The sequence below is a fragment of the Caloenas nicobarica genome, chromosome 1, assembly GCF_036013445.1.
Source record: "Caloenas nicobarica isolate bCalNic1 chromosome 1, bCalNic1.hap1, whole genome shotgun sequence".
Lineage (NCBI taxonomy): Eukaryota > Metazoa > Chordata > Aves > Columbiformes > Columbidae > Caloenas > Caloenas nicobarica.
This window is the reverse complement of record NC_088245.1, coordinates 178,752,735-178,770,749: the sequence shown is the minus strand read 5'-3', so window position 1 is coordinate 178,770,749 and position 18,015 is coordinate 178,752,735. Positions and strand designations below refer to the sequence as shown.

General features: G+C 34.3%; 1 protein-coding gene across 1 annotated transcript in view; it reads right to left on the bottom strand.

Annotated features, from left to right (window-relative positions):
* DIAPH3 (diaphanous related formin 3) overlaps positions 1 to 18,015 on the bottom strand; it is a 203,793-nt gene that overhangs the window by 87,136 nt on the left and 98,642 nt on the right. Inside the window, exons 19-20 of the mRNA XM_065631897.1 lie at positions 16,402 to 16,641; positions 11,155 to 11,284 (exon numbers count right to left, since the gene is read on the bottom strand). Of these exons, the coding sequence (XP_065487969.1) occupies positions 11,155 to 11,284; positions 16,402 to 16,641 (370 nt within the window). The remainder of the gene's footprint in view (positions 1 to 11,154; positions 11,285 to 16,401; positions 16,642 to 18,015) is intronic.

The window sequence follows — 18,015 nt, the reverse complement described above, 5'->3', positions numbered from 1 at the left end:
CACCACACAATTTGGAGACAACTTTTCTAAAAAGAATAAGGGAATATAAATGTATGTTCATATTATAATTTATAACTCATCATTTTGTTTTTAAAACACACTGTTTACTCAAAAACACTGTTTTCCATTTGAATAGTAGAGTTGGCAAATCATCACCAGCTAGGTCAGCTGGCTTCAGTAGTTAAGAAACTGCCTTCTTTGGGAAGCAGAGCTAAAACTAGAAGCTGACAATGTTGACTACAGATGTGCTTCAGTCTTCACAGGTTCCTAAAACAAACCTGATTTTAATATAAAGTCATACTTCTGCTGCCATAAGAAGCCTTTGAGGATAGGCACACAATTTTAAGACAATGATTTAATTAGAAAGCTGCCAAGAAACACAGACTATAATGCCTCGTGCTTAATCTCTCCATAGGACCCTTCGCAATGTAGTTTGTCTTGCATAAAATGAGTTCACAGCATAAAATTAAAGTGACACACTTGCAAAATGTCAGAATGATGAGACTTAGCAAGTACACAGGTTTAAAAACAAACTAACTAACTAACTAACTAACTAACAAACAAACAAACAAGAAACCATGAAAAAACCCTCTATATCAATTGCAGGTAGGAGCTGACTTAACAGCTGCATCCTTTTACCCACCAACTCAGGGCCTAGAGTTGATTAACAGGTTTGTAAACAAGAGACTTTTGAATTCTTGCTTCCAACAAAACCAATTTTATATTTCTATTACTTCAGTTCTTTTGACCTTGAACAGTTACATATTTGATCAAGAATCTTTACATCTCTACCTTGTTCTGAAGGGTTATTTTACTCTGTCATGATCTTAAGCTGTTCCTGAATACAAAAATGCAACATTTCTTTGATTTCAGCAGTGCACAATTGTCAGATATATTTTCCTTCAAGGCTATATTTCTGGTGATGGCCTCATGCAGAGGCTAGCTCACAATATGCTGGTATTACTTTGGTACCATTGCCTTTGCAATTTCCAATTTAGTGAAAAACAGATGAAAAAAACCTAATCTGTAAACATGAGCAGCTCTTCAGCAAAAAGATCACATGAAAAAACTGCAAATCTTCCCTCGTACCCCTCTAGAAGACATAGTAGAAAATCTGAAGAGACATAGAAGAATGGCAGAAAAGGAAAAAAAAAAATCCCTAACTTTATGCCCTAATCCTGGGAGGATTCAGATATAAACCCAAGCCAAATTGAAGTAAGCAACTCATATAATAGTCTGGAAACAAAGACTGGGGATTTGAATACTAGTGAGCCCACAAACTCAAGTTGTTCGTTGAATACAACACATATTTACCTGAACACTCTTAGTTACATCCTCTGAACTCTCATACCCCTATTTCAAAAAGGCTCTTGCTATTTTTATAGGCAATAATTAGATTTCATGGTTAAAACAGCTTTGTTTTTCAGGTTTCCTCTCCTGATTCAGGTTTTCCAATACCATAATTATTCCACAAGCCACTTCACCTGCTCCTCTTTTAAAACCTTTCTCCATAGTATGTCAGGTGATGACTCACGTGCCCTTTTAATGTTTACATTACTACTTCTACAGTTCTACTGCAAATACCTTATCTGATTATCTTAAAATAAAACCACTTTTTTTTTTGACCAAAGCTCTTATAACAGTATCAAGATGCCTGATCTTGTACTTCAGACTATCGATTTTAATTTCTTTTACCCTCTTTCTTCAGGGTCATTCAGTGATGACAACCTATTCCCCGCCTTGGCTGGCAAAGCTGTCTAACCCTTTGTCAGATATGCTCATTGGTTCAATAATAAACGTTTTGCCATGTTCCTTTTAGACAGTACTTTATGCTTCTTCTACTTTATATTCTAATGAATATTCTCCCCTTTTACAGAATATCAAGTGCTTTCCTGAAGTCAACACAGATTTCATGTGTCAATAAAAAAAAAAAAGAAACTAATAGTCAAAGCTAGCAGATTAGTCTACTACCAATAAATTCATTTCCATTCTATGCCACTCTCATTAACCTCCACATGTTTGATTATTCTTTCCTCTATGAACTTTCATATCATTAAGGTCAGACAAAAAGATGTGTAATTGTCCAAATCACTATTTTCTCCCAGTTTCTTAAATATTCTGCAGTCACGCAACATTACAATAGCCACAGCAAAACTTGGCATAACATATACTTACTAAAACATGTATTTATTGAACTTTTAGTTCCATATCTCAGTCATCTCGGAATGCAGAAATGGAAACTTGTATACAATATGAGAATACTGTACTCTGAATTTTTTCTTCCAACAACTTTTTATGGAGACATTTTTCTCTCCTCTCCGCCATCCCCAGATCATTATTCTTGCTTAAAATTAAAGCAATAATTCATCTAGTTTTGGGACTACACCCATTTTATCTCAAATCCTAGAAATAATTCTCCAAAGCAAAATGCTACTACTTGTGTGCTCTCTCATTTATATCGCTGTAAACCTTCTGCTACTTTTTGCAACAGATATTTCAGAAATCCTACGTGCTGCCCACCCTGTATGACAATTTTCTTGAATGGTTGCAATCTCCATGTCAACACAATCTTCCTCTGCCTATAGATGTTTTGCATCCCTTGTGCTATTCTGGTTCCTATATTCTGAGAAGAGAGAGTGACAGTAACAAGTCTGATGCAGAAAACTATATAGTATTATATAAAAAACAAATATCTGAAAATATATTATTGATTTTGCCATTTGAACTTCATACTGGCCTGACGGACAGAGTTTACTGAATATTTTTTTTTAAATTGCCAATATATTGTTGATGTAGCATTTAAAATTAAAGTTAAATGACAAAATATAGCCTAAAAAACCTCCCAAAAAACAACAACAAAATCCCTGTATTGTTAAGATGGTTTAGAGCACTAACAAAGAAATATTCCAGAGGCAAAATATTAGAAGGTGGAATAAGGTCTGGTTGGATACACTATTGGGTGTCACAGAATACTGAAAATACAATATTTATGCTTTATTTCTCCCAACATGACATTTTCTCTTGCCTTCTACAGCCATTTCCTACCTTTTTGCACCCCCCCCCCCCTTTTTTTTTTCTTTTAATTTTTCTTGGTGTATGTATAACAGTATACAATACTCTTGATGAAATCCTTTTTTCTCCAAAACTCTGACAATGCCATTGATGCCTGAGCCCTTGAACTTGCTGTAGCCAAAGCAGACTCCAGTTGCACACATGAAAGAAGCAGCTCTCTAAGTAGCATTTAACTTATTTTCTCCTATTTTGAACTCAAATTCAAATATGAGCAGTCTAATGCAGTTTAACCAGTAAACAATGCATAAGCATTTTTGTACCCAGTTGCCCAGTAATCATCGTACTATCATCAGTAGGAATATGCTTCAGACCTTATCTTAAGTGTGCCCTTTGCTACGTACACAAGAGCCCTGGCCTGCTAGACACGTGATAAACTTCTTTTGGGAACCTCTTGGGTGAAATGCAGCCTGACACCACATCTTTCTTTTTACGGTGCACAGTTTAAGCTCAGAACTTGAAAATACAGGCAAGCTGAAAACAGAAACCTGTGAATGTCAAACAAGTCACTGATGGTCTGTTAATTCATCCTTGGATTGATACTGAAAGAAAGAAACAGAGGCAAAGGCAAGAGGTAAAAATGGCCACGCAAAATCCTCCAGTATTGCACAGCACACAGTGATATGGTGCGGTGGTGGACTAAAAGCTGCCAAGAGACAGAATCATAAAAGAAGAAATCAAACTGGGAGGAGGGAAGAGAAAGAAGACCCTCGCACCAGTTGCAACTTCCCTCACTGAAGAGGCCTTGAGCCTCATCACCTCGACCCGTGGGGACCCGCACCACGAAGCGCTGCGCTGGCTGCACCGGATTCTATGTCCCCAGCTAATGAAGGGTACGGTTGTTAATAACTAACTGCTTGGAATACACAGTGATAGCGATTAATAACGATTAAGAAGGAACAGTTAGCATGAAATGTTAATGAACAGCAGTCTAGCAAAGTTTAAAATGGAAGTTTAAAACCAGCCAGATTTATCAGCTTTCTTCACAATCCCATCACCACAATCTCTAGCTCCCTGAGATAGATATATAGGTAGTGAGATACACGAACCCACACATACATATATATGCATTTGCCACACTTCCCTATTCATTAAAATTAAGCTTTCTTACTTTTGAGAGTCTATGCATCTGCACAATGTATTAAACTTTTATTCCATTGCCCTTTCTGCCATTTTAAAGTTCCTTTTACAACTGATTTCTGCATAACCCATTTGATATTTTTCTTTGTCTTTCAGTAGATATCTACATTTCCTCTATAGACTATCAATAAACTTTTATTTGTTTTAACCTCACTGACACTTAAAAATGCTATACAGCAATGAAATCTCTCAGTAACATCCACATATTTATACCCAGTTGAATAAATATGACATTAAAAGTATTGTACAGCTTTATGTGAATCCTGATCTGTCTACATGTTTTAATAACCAGGTGCTCAAGGACTACACCAGGTATCGACCATGATACTTAACTGTTGGATCACTGGAAGAAGATAAAAAAAGAAAGCTACTTTCATGGACGACTGACATACTTAAATATTGTATAACAAATTTAAGTGTTGTTTTGGTAAAAATGTGCAAATACTCAAACGCTTAATATTCACTTTGCTAATTCATGCTTGCAAGAGATGCATATACTTCCATGCCCTAAAGGAACTAGAATACTTCAGTCATATTTCAGCAGTTCGTTGCATAATTGTATCTTAAAATTACTTGCCAGACAGCAGTATTGTGCACAACTTAAAGCTATGAACATTAAGACAAAAAGTTATTTGCAATAAGTATATAACAGTATTGTGTATGTTCCATCATCTTTTAAAACCAAAATTTTTATATTGTGAAATGTACTCAGACGAAAAAAAATACCACAGAAGGTGAACTTATTTTCAATAAGTTCAATTTATTATAAAATCATAAATTCAGACAGGAATATGACAAGTCTGTAGTATGCCAATGTAGAACTTGTGTCCCAATAGAGCAAGAGTTGTTGATCCATTAAAGATATAGACAGGGGTGCAAAAAACATGAATAAACACAAAATCGTAGAAATATTTAAATGTGTACTTAAACCATACCACCATGAATTTCCCTTTGCAAATATTTAATGCTTCTGGTATGGCATCTTAATGCTGAAGTGGCACATTTTATGTCTTAAATGGTACATTTCTGGTAAACAGATATAAATTTTTAGCCTAAGATTTTCAAGATTAAAAAACAAATTATCTTTAAATAGTTTCAAAAAACAGTAGCCACAAAATAATATGTTATTTTGGTCATATATAAGAATCTCTTTCACACAATTTAGAGCTTGAAATACTTCTAATCTAAGTACTGCATACATGGACAAATACTTTATAACTTCCTCTGTTGCTTAGTGTTCTATAATATTGTAAAATGAATTGCTAAAAACATCACGTTTTCACAGTCTTGACAACAAAAAGCAAGGAAAAAAGATCACTTTTAAAAATGTTTTTGTTCTTTTTAAACAATGTTATCTCAAAACCCTTTTTCCATATGGAATTCTTTGTCTGTCATTAATTTGTTATACTTCAGTATCTATTTTAAGGCTGATACCATTACTTTGCAGTTAATATGAGTCTTGTTTGAAAGCCAAATCGACCCAAAACTTCAATTCCTACTACTGTTTATCTCTTGAGCCATAAAATTTAGTATTTGCTATTTTGAGTGCCACATTCAAATAATCATTATTATAAGCAATCTAACTCCATCTTAAAGCACACAGTTGCTTTTTTCCACCAAGGAAAACAAATTTCAAGAAGGCAATTCTGTGACCTTACTCTTTTGATAGTTAGGCACATTGATCTAATTTTCTAAACTAATTTGTATTTGTGGTAATCTAATTAAGTGAAATATCTTCCTCTTCTTTATTACCCCCATACACATACTTTAGTCCTCTTCATGACTATGGTTTTCTAACCCTTTTCTAATGACAGCTGTTAATTTTGTCTCATCACCTCATTTTACCGGGGCATTTCTACTCCTAGTAACAGTAAATCTTTAGAAATCACAATACAACTGTTCCCCAAATGAGCAAGTTCCTTTACAAAATTAAATATTGCATTCTTTTTTATATAGTTATTTGACTAATTCTCATTTTGTTCAACTTTGATATCAATTTTCCATGGGACATAAAATCAAATTCTTTACTATGATAAAATTCCTCTAATTAAGTCCACATTTCTTTTAAGACTTTTTCACTTGATATAAGGAATACTTATAGACTTATATGCCTCTAGACTAAATTACAAGAGTATTCAATAGCTCTTATAAAGCACACATTGGCTTCTTGACATATAAACTAAGGCATAACATAAGTTTGATACCTCCCTTGGGTCATGTCCTGATATGCAACCAACAGGATCACATACCAAGGAACCAGAGGTTCTAATAGGTGCAAGTAATACAGCGATTTTCACTTGGAAGATAAACCTTGTGTTTTGACTTTTATGACAATTCCTGAAATTTTGTGATTATTACCATTAGATTTTGAGCTACAGGCCTGTGTATACCAGAAAGTTGCAACATGAGCCATTTGTCACATTATTCTCTGCAATTCCTGGAAATCTCTGAATAGCTGCTTTCAATTGTATTTCACAAATCTACATATAAAAAAACCCTAACAAAAACACAGATGAACTGTATACTATAAGTTAAGCTACCTAATAGCTGAATTAATTAAATTAACATCCGAAAACGAAGAAGGATACAGATCCCTTTTCAATACTCCGAAGAACTCTTTTTATTCTTTCTGAAGAGCGACCAAAAAAGACAATTCAGGTAACAGATACAGATTTTTAAAAATGGACCTCTAGAAATGGCTTTGACTGGTAGCAAGTCACCTGGTTATTTTTCATAGCCATCAAGCTTGAGAACTACCATTTAAGGCAGAGAAACATTCCACACATAACAAAAAACCCACCAAAAACTCCACAAAAAACACAAGCCTTGGCATTAAAAAAAAAAAATCTCAAAAAGAGGCATAATTAAGATAAAATTGTTACCATGTTAGTTACAAACTGTTTTCAAAGTAAATCTCTGAATGGGCTACTATTCCACACTATGAGTCTGTTATAAGAACTTCGAAACTTGTGTAATCTGCAAGATAGTGAAACGATCTATTGATTTCAGTAGCGACTTAATATAGTACAGTACGGAATAGCTCATGAAGTTTGTAACGTTTTCTGAAAGTACCAAAAACCCCATGCAAACAAACACAACAATCCTGACTACCTGAAAATACACCCTGTGAATTTGCAACCTAAGACAAAACAAAAGCCCAAGCAACGCGTAGCAGAAAGTATGTTATTTAATAGTACTGAGAAATTTGCCATAGACTTTTAGAAATTCTGTAATAGGAAAAAAATATTGTTCTCTCATGCTGTCCTAATTTTTAGATGTTGTAGGTGGGAGTGTCCTGGTTTTTAAAGAGTATAGATCAAACTTCGCATTTACAATTTGGTGCCTAGCTTAAAAAAAAATGAATTATCTATGAAAAAACCTGAATAAAGTTTCAAAAATGAGAAAACTGTTAAATTACTTGGGTTAAGTTACTTGTAAAGCAACAATGAGTTAATGACTTCTAGAGGAAAGAAAACCTGCAGTTTTATATTGTTATTACAATATGAAAGGAAGACTGTATACACTGTTACCAGTAAGGTCTGTGTAAATTAGAGTCAATCAAATAAAACAGCAGCCTGCATAAATCAATATAAATCGTTAGAGTACCAGAAAATAAGAAATTAGTAAAGTGGACTAAATTAACAAAATATTTCTTGTCTGGAATGCTAACAGAAAAGCAGGAAATTCATTATGTTTAAAAGAAGAGACAGCTTCAATTACATGAATCTTCAGGAACTGTCATATCAGTAAGCTCATTAGCTACAATGAAAGTCCCTCCTGCTGATCTAAGAGTACTTAAAAAACAGGATTTGTTATACTTCAAAGCAAAAAGGTATCTTTAATTCATGTACTGTAACAGTGAATTAAGCCTACTTCTAGTATTATAAAAGCAAAAACTAAAACTTCAGCACATAATAGAAAAAAAATCCTCAAACTACAACTGCATAGGTCACATGTCCCTTGCTGCTTGCTTGTAATAGTTACATTTGAAAGAAATGTATTTTATTCTAATTTGCATATGGTGAATTTTGTCATTTATAAAGTACTCTAAAACACGTTAGCTGCACAACTTACAGACCTTGTCACTGCCTTTAAAGTTTTGCAAGTTATGTTAACAGCTTACCGTACGACAATTACTGGACAGTATTTAACGCAATGAAAGGAGCAAGAATGTTTCTTCTAAAAAGGATAAAAATGAGTTGCTAAAAATTGTAATGTTCTAATGTTTACCATTTTGAATCAGAAATAACTTGAGAGAGAAGTTTTAAGAATGAGCTAGTACACAAAAAAACCCCCCCACACCAACAGTATCAGGTACACTACAAATGGGCTGGCTGATACAAGGACAGTCATGTCAAGGAAGAATTCTAAAAAAGCGTATTTTAAGTAACTTGTTTTAAGAAGCTTGTAGAAGACTCAATAATCACTTCATGGTGATCAAACCAAAACTAATAAATGCATAGTAATGCAAAGTTCAGTGAAACCATGAAGTCAATGGTATTCCACCACCTCTACAAGACCCTAACCTTTGCTAGGACAAAAGACAGAGAAAAGGATTTGGAAACAAAATATTGGAACAAAACTCAATCTGTATTGTTCACAGAAAAAATTAACATTATATTAGTATGATACAAAACCAGAAGTGAATGATGTATCTCCTCACCCAACAACTTTGAGCAACAGAGTAGCATATACGTAAAGAGAACTTTCCTATTGGATGACAGGAAAAACCCAGGCCGACATTCTTTCTTCTATAATATCAGCAGCCCGTAAACCTTAGACGTAACCTTTGGATCCAGTGGTTTTCCAAGTTCACTGAAAGTCTCGCCTGCCTCCAATAAATACAATCCAGGATGAATTATTCTTGTTAAGCACTAAGTACAGTATCTTGGAATAAGCCCTCAACACCCTAATTCTGTTCTAATACACCAGTATTTCTTCTGCAATACACATATTTGACTAGATGATCATCAAGATAAAAGATTTTTTATGACTTCCCCTCTATCACTCTCCCTAGCAGCGATAACGATGCCTTGCAATACCTGCTGTGTTTCCCAGCTCACTACAGAAACCTCAATGTGAATCAGTCTTGGTCAACTTGTCGTCTTCAGCATATCAGTAAGTTACATCAGACAAGGTGAGTCCATTATGTTGGATATGGCTGATCACAACCACAGATTCACAGATTTTTTTTTTTTAACTGACCTTTCGCTAAGCTGAAGCAAAAATATACACTTCATCAAAAATTTACTGTGCAAAAAATGGTGCACATAAATCAACTTGCTCCATAAAAATTTACTTCTGCAAAAGTACTAAAAGTTTTCAAAAAAACCTCATGAGCTGCAGTCTTTGGGATCTGCTGGATTTTCCAAAATTCCAGTGCAGGAGGAGACTTCCAAGACAAAATGGAGTTTTGCAGGTAGGAAACAAGTATAAACAATCACACTGATATACTGTTAAAGATATCCTAAGTCTTTGTCTTTTTCATACGGTAAACTGAAACGCAAAATACATCTCATAATACACCAAAATAAATTCAATATATAAACTTGAAAATTTAGTCATTGATTTCCATCCTACAACATACTGAATGAGATCAAAGATTTATCTAGTCAATAGCAGATACCTAACAAAAACCAAAAAACACCACCAACAAAACAAAACACAAAAAAACCAGAAAGCCTGGACTAACTGATAATTTGACTGGCTACTCTTTGAATGGTCAGTTGTTTATATCTCAGAAGCTTTCTAGGAGACAATCCGCAGTTTCATATAAGATGGCTGTCTACACTGAAAATAACGGCTTCTAATAATGAACATTTCAGTTTTTCTGGCTGATATACAAAATTCAACAACAATACAGTCAATAACACAGTAGTAATAATAATAATTTTTTAAAAAGTCAGTGTCCGTGTAACACTGAAAATAATTATAATAAATAAAATGCTAAATTTATACACAGCAGAAACTCCTTCTGTTACCAGTACAGTTAGATGAAGGGCTTGACACATCTGACAGCTGCTTGAAAATACTTGAACTTTTAAGTGGCTATAATGCACCAACTAAAATTGGAAACTTTAAGAACCGTGCCAACAGAAAGCAAACTCCATGTGAGTGACCGCTATCTCAAGTTCTCTATCAGACACAGGTTTTGCAAAGCTGTAGTTTGTGGCAGGGAGACTGATTGAGGCATAAGAGTGACACTGTAAAAAGCAATACAGATAAACGGTGACATTCTCCAAACTGCCAAAAACTAAGAAATGATTAACTGAGACAGCCCATGCAATCTTCTTTTCCTGCAATAGTAGGACAGAGCTGAGGTGGCATCAATTTCTAACTCCATGGTTAGTCAGTTTAAATTACTTAAGCTGTGATAAAATATGGAGAAGGCACTTTTAATTAAGAAATCAACTGCAATAAGACTGCTGCTGCTGCTTGTACTGAGATTTGCCATATTTTATGCTGCACGATGAAGCCATAAAAAGAGGAATTTGTTTTTCCAGACTTGCAACACTACTGTTGCATGAAAAGTATACAGACAGGGAAGACAAAACTGTTCTGATTCATGTTTAGAAAAAAAGAAAAAAAAGTGATGGTATGACAGCCTTTCTGCATTTCTGAATTAAAAGGCACCGAGTCATTGTACAGCATTTAGCACATAAAAATTGAAAATAGGAACTAGTTTAAGATCTGGTAATAGAAAAGAACTTTCAAAAGAAATCTATTTTAGACAATGATTCTAGAAGACAGGTTAGAAAAAATGTAATGGGAAATCCTGCAGCAAATATTGGAGGACAAAACAATGAATATCTTCAAGACCACTCGGAGCAGCTCAAATTACTGATCTATGATATTAATGTACATTTTTAAAATAACTAGTAAAAAATAAGCATCATCTCACATAAACGACACTCAGAATCAAAACTTTTAGTCAGTTATACACACCTTTACTAGCTTTATCTAAATGCTGAAAATCCTCAACAAAATTCAGGACATCCTGATAGTTTTCTTCACACACTTCTACAAGAAAATGGAGCAGTGTTGTTTTTTGATCTGCTGACTTCGTGTCCTTCAGCTAGAGAGAAAAAAAAGAAATGTTAAAACACTGAGAAAAAGATTACTTCTGGCTATATTACTAATTATGAACCCAAGAAACGTAAGAACAAACTGTTGAACTGGTACAGGTCTTTTAAAGGATAACTTCAGTAACAGGCTGTTTCATTTCCCCCTTGCTAAAAGTCCCTAGAAAGATCACATTAAATATTTTTTAATTCTATGCAATATTTGAGTTCTGTACTCAAAACCAGTACACATTTCTCTTTTTAAAATGTGATTATCTAAGCAATATAGGAATATTTGCAAAACCGAGAATAAACTCATGAAAGCATAAATAAATAAATTTTAAAAATCCGAGCTAAATCAGCAAAATTTAACAATATATGATGTACAAGTCCACTCCATGACATGATTTCCTTATGTATGAAGCTAACTCTAGCCTAACGATATTTATGCAGTGGAAGTTACAACCTCAGCCTGCACAAGTTCTTGTTGTTATCAGCTCTCAATAGGGCAGTTCATAGGCTTCATTCTTTAAAAACTTTGACTTCCAAGATTCTCAAGCTCAAACTCTTCTTACTGAACCCTTCATATATACAAAATTATTTTAAGCTCAGCCATTTTAAAACTTGCAGCTACTTGTGTAAAAACACTAACATTTGACAATGGGCAAACAGTTAGAGGTTTCTGTTACAGTCTCTTGTTTAAACCAGTCTTTAAATTGCCCAAGAGATTTTTAGAAATAGGAAACAACATCTCATATTGAAGTGCTTCCTCATTACTTAAAAACTATTTCTGCATAAAACGATTTAAGAGAAAAAGTACACATGTACATAGGCACATAGAAAGCATGCACACATACTAAGGGGCTGCCACAACCGCACACGGACTTGTACATCTGAATATTAGGGAAAAAAATCTTTAGTTGCAGTTTTACAACTAGCACTAAACAAGTAGAAAACTCAGGTTAGTTTGTTTCAATTTCAAGACTGTTCTTTAGATCAGTTACCATGAAAAACACAAGTGATCATCAACGCTCAGTGGTGTAAGAGTAACTACAACAACAAGGCATAAAGGAAAAATTATCATACCTCCCTTTCCAAAGAGGGTTCAAAACCAGAAACAGAGCTATATGAGGATTACTTCTGAATAAGGAAGATCAAACCCAATTTAAATATAGATACACGTTTATTTATTTTTATATAAATTACCACAGTTTTTCCCATGGTTGCAAGTTTCTTACAAAGATATTTTTTCATACTTCTTGTGTTTCCCAATATCCTCAGAGATCACTTGAAGGGCATTTTATTGATCTAATTTAAAAATCAAATTAGAGTATATTATTTTCTTTTTCCATACTGTATGTAAATTAAAATGGAGAATGGTGGATGGTTGTTATCATTGCAGTTATTTCATACTTCACTGTAAAAAGTCAGTGATTATTTTCAAAGATCAAAATGATACTATTTTAATAAGTATGATGAGATATACTGTTCCAGAATGTATATGTTTTCCTTCAGACAACTGTATTAATAATAAAGTGAGACATAATTTTCAAAATAAACAGAAAATGGAACACATATATGTATCAAACACCAAAAAATATATTCTAGGGTCATCACTGTATGCAGTGTTATAAGTTCCTTCCACTGTACTGGGAATCTCAGAGAGAAATGTCTCAATAACTGAAACATCACACAAAATTTCTGCAATGTGACACTCCTTAAAATACATGTAGTTAACAAAAGTTAGTTTTAAAAACAAACCAGTGTTATAAACATGCAGATAATTTTAATATATCAGTATTTAATAAATGATTGAGTATTAGCATACCAATATCATATCCCTCTTCTGAGAATATGCACGTATGTTCTCTGATGCAGAACTACTATTACAATTCAATTCTATGTGATGCAGGGAGGGGACAAGGTATGGAATTGTCTTCTGTAAAGTGGATAGTCCATGTGGTTCCCTATCCATAGTTAGGCACCAATGAAGAAGAGCAGATAAATTGTATATTCTTCAAATACTACATAAACCACTTTTGAAGGACAGAAGACACTGCAAATTTCTTAAGTTCTCAGAACCTCTACTGAAAACTGCTGTGCAGACAACTAAGCAGTCTGCAATTTGCAGCTTTCGAGTTTTGGGCCTTGAAGGAATATTGGTTTTGGTGATGGGTTTTTTTCTAGTTTAATACTAATATTTTTACTAGTTGAACCAGTTTATTATTCTCAGAACAGAGGAGATTAAGCATTAACCAAGACACTACACATAGTTAGGAAAATCCCCAAAATTGCACATACATAGTTTTACCTCCATGTTTCCAGACAAAGTGATCTGTCTGTGTAAGACACAATTTCATAACCAGTGAAGGCCTGGGGCACTCACGGGCTTCCTAAATGAGGCCACAATTGGATGAGGGAAATTAGCAACTGGCGACTAGTACCCTGATACACATAGGAGAGTAAATGCAAACTTGCCATGATTCTCTCTGAAAATATATCAATCTCCAAAGAACAAGTAGTTGACTGTAGGTTGCACTTGTCCTGGGATATCTGGAGGCAGAGATCTGAATTTTTACAGACAATCTCTAAGGTGGACATAACCGCTCTGCCTCTCAGCAAAATCTATAATAGTTGGTAGTTTTCGTAATCATAGAATGGTTTTTGGCTTCAAAGAGACCTTTAAAGACCAGCTAGTCCAATCCCGTTGCCATGGGTGGGGACATCATTGTACTCATATCCAACAACAATGAAATGACATTATTTTCTCCCTAGATAAGTTTTTAAGCACCATGGTCTGGTATTTATAAACTAGCACGAAGTGATGCCAAATCAAATATATATGAAATTTTTGTCATTGGAATTTCGGTTTTTTACTTGCACATTTCTTAGGCAAATGAAACCTATTGAGTACATAATTGAAGGAAGTCCTGAAAGGAGTAAACCAGTATCACCACTTCTAATCACATAAGATGATACAATGTCAAAATTACACTGTACTAAGCATTTTAATAATAGAGAGTAAATTGCCTTTTTTGGTCCATATAGCTTTCTATCTACTTCACCCACAGACTATTGGTAGTGATGAGCATTTCTCTTGAGCAAGTTAGACTAGATGCCTACTGACATCCCTTCCCACCTGAATTATTCCATGATTCTAAGAAAAATGCACACACTTCCCAACTAGTTAACTAAATACCCTGTTCAAAATATTAAGTATTTTAGGTCTTAATTTGGCCTCACGGAGACTCTCGGAGAATTATTAGTACATCTGAATTTCAAAAACTTTCTACAGTCTTCTTCACTATCAAGTTCTTAACTATTTTTCGGGTAGAAAGCTTTCTTAACTTCTAAGCAAACTTGTTTTGTTACAAGCAAAGCGAAGTATTCCATCTCCTACCCTAGCTACATAGAAAACAAATGTTCAAATGACTTCTTTATCATAAATTAATAACAAAAGGACACTCCTGTGTCCTCCTCATGTTACTCTCATTTCTTTTCTAAACCAAATACACCCAAATTCTTTTTTCTCCCTTTAGAAGTGTTACGTGTTACTATCAGCTGGATTCTCACCAGTCTATATATTTTCTGCAGTAATCCAGACAAGGCTTCACTTGTCAGACCCTTACCAGCACCAAGTAACCAGTAGATAATCATCATCTTTATAATACATACAAGGTCCACTAAAAAGAGATTTTTTCCTTTCCAACAGAACATTGTAAGCTCCTGTAAAGCTAAATAACCTGTAAGCATGCAAATCTAAGCAACTATGAGATCCTAGATAATCAGAGGCTTGTAGCGTTAGCCGGGACTTAGAGCCTGGTTTAATTATCTGCGTATGTCAGTTCCCTTTCCTGTGTGCAGTACTTCACAGTAGCCTTCAAAGTTTTCATCTTCTAGATCTTAAATTATGTCTCCAAGATAATTTTTGAATTTTGATCCTGTTCTGCAAAGTGCCTGTAACAATTACCTTCATATCGTTTTCATAAATATACTTCTTTTTTTGTTGCTTTGTGAATTAAAAATACAGAGAATATAACCAGACCTTGGAAAAACATACACAAGAAATAAATGTACCTAATTGGAGAGAAAATCATTAGTATCTTTCTTCTGAACATGTTTCTCAACAAATTGTACATTTAACTCAATAATTTCACCTACGTTATATTTCTCTAGGTGGCTAAAGCATGCTTAAATGTTTACTTTAGAATAGGGAAGGTATAGCTTATTGTCTATTAATATTTAAGTTACACTTATTGCATTAGAAACTCAAGAACCATCATGAAAGAATTCTTCTGAAACATGGCAGAGTAAAGGTGATTATTTTAAAGAATATAAATCTAACATATTGTATTTTCTCCATTGTGTAAAACGATCAAGAAGCTGAGAGAAGACAAAGAGCACACACAAACTTACAAATAATTCCTTTCTCATACGGACTATTACACACATGTGTAATCTGTGAAGACTCTGAAGTGACCTTGTAGAGGGCATAGGGAAAAAAAACCACAACACTAAACAAAGGGAAGGCAATTAGGATAACAATCAATTATAATATAACACTCAGGAAAGTATAGGTGTTTTCTTGTATATACCTCATATAAAAGTTAAAGGAGTAAAAATGTAAGGAGAATTAGAAGAAACAGGAAACTGATGAAACTGAGCAACAACAAAAGAGAATCAGATAAGGAGAAAATGTATGTAAAAGAGAAAACAAAACTATATTAAAACAGACTAGAATGTGACAGTCTTAGAAGGACTTAGACATGTAAGACTACAAAACTACTATGATCACAGTGGTATGGTCCTTCCATAACCACATTTAGATGGTTTCTTTGGGTGTTCTTTTTGTTTTGGTTTGTTTGTTTGGTTTAGTTTTTGTTGTTGGGTTTGTTTTTTAATTATTATTATTCCCTCAATATGGAATCTGCTAAAAGTTTAAATGCATGCCAGTCTCAAGATGACTGCACACAGATTAGCTGTATTGTTCAAACCATCAACTAATGCTAAGAATTATGAAACCAAAAAAAATTAACTGCAGGAAAAACATCAAAACCATATATTTAAGTAGCATAATATAAACAAATGAAAAAGTGAATGTAACACTCAACATGGACATTGCAAAACTCACTTTACATAGGGAGCTGAGATTATATCCAAAGGTCTGTGCATTCCGAGAACCCGCATTCATGTAGTTTCCCATTAACAGCACTAGTTCCAGCAGCTTGCTAAAGCTTTTACTCTTCTTTATCTCTTCACAGGCAGCACTGACAGCCATGATGTCAGGTCTGATGTTGTTCACCTGCTCCTCAAACTGAAGCTTAAAAAGAATAGCACTGAGCCGTGGCTGTAGTCTCTTCACGTTGCTCATCTGATTGAAAAGAAAATAGGAGATTTCCTTTAAAATTCATGCTACACTTTGGCACTGTACAAACGCATACAATCTGTAATGATTTATTGGTGTGACAGGCTTGAAAAAGCAATATATCTGCTATAACTGATAGCAAATGAACGAATGAATGAGAGACACTTGGGTAAGCAACTGAAATCCCATCTTGTAGTTAATATGAACTGTCCCCATCCTTTCCCAATGACTAGTATGTGTAAGCAATAGAAGATAAAGTGTCATCATATATCACATCTGTCAACTCATATACCAAATCCTATAGAACTAATCCAAGTTTATAACCCAGTAGTTGCAAAGTAATAAAAGTAGTTCACAAATTTTGTATAACTCCGGATGTTCCAAAACAGGGCAAATCTCATTTTCTGGTGCGAATATTTAACAGCTGATTTCAATAAGAGCTTACTATAAACTTGCAGGAAAATAATACTTTTGAAAAATCTCAGCTACGAAACACTTAATATATAGCTTTATTCATAGCCCACTATAATCCTGGACCTCATACAGTAAATTAGGCATAGTAGAATGCTCCCAGGAAAACAGTAGCCTCTGTAGATCATAAGCCAAAGACTTGGCTTTTTCCATGGTTTACTGGTCAGGGATTTTCAACAGAAGTTTCCATCTTCCCATATAACTTAGGTCACTGATTTCCCACCCCAGAGATACTTTGCACACTATTTACTATACCCAAACAACAGGATTCCAGATTTTATTGCTTCTTTAAATCAAAGAACATCAAATGCATTCAATAAATTAAACTCCTCCATCTCCCAAGTTTCCAATGTACTACTTATCCTTCTAACTCTGTCACAGAAATCTTATAACATTTTTTAGGTTTGGCACCACATACAATCCCAGAAGCTTTCTGTCTTCCATTCTTGCTTGTTTTCTCCCTACCAGGCATAATATGTTCCTTGCTTTTTCCTTCTTCTACAGCAGAAATAATGGGTTGTTTTTTTTTTTTCCTCTCTGCTCTGTGGTTCTGTTTGCATGTGAGAAACACTAGTCTGAAATTCTCCATGATCTTCTTCCTTCACTTTTCCCTGTCTTCTCACCAATCGGATTGATTCATTAGATCATCTTACCCATACTTTTATTCTTCCTTGTCAAGGCAAGGTTCAAGCCAATAATACCTTGACAATTCCTGAAATCCTAAACTAGGGCTTTTTGTTGTTTGTGTTTGTTTGTTGTTGTGGGGGTATTTGTGTGTGTGTGTGTTTTGTTTTTAATAAAAAACTCACATGTTACGGTTTCCAGCTATCAGTACTTCTCTATGCAAGAAAGGAAGAAATAATATTGGCATTTATCCTATAAAGTCATAGGCTTCACATAGTGGCCTTA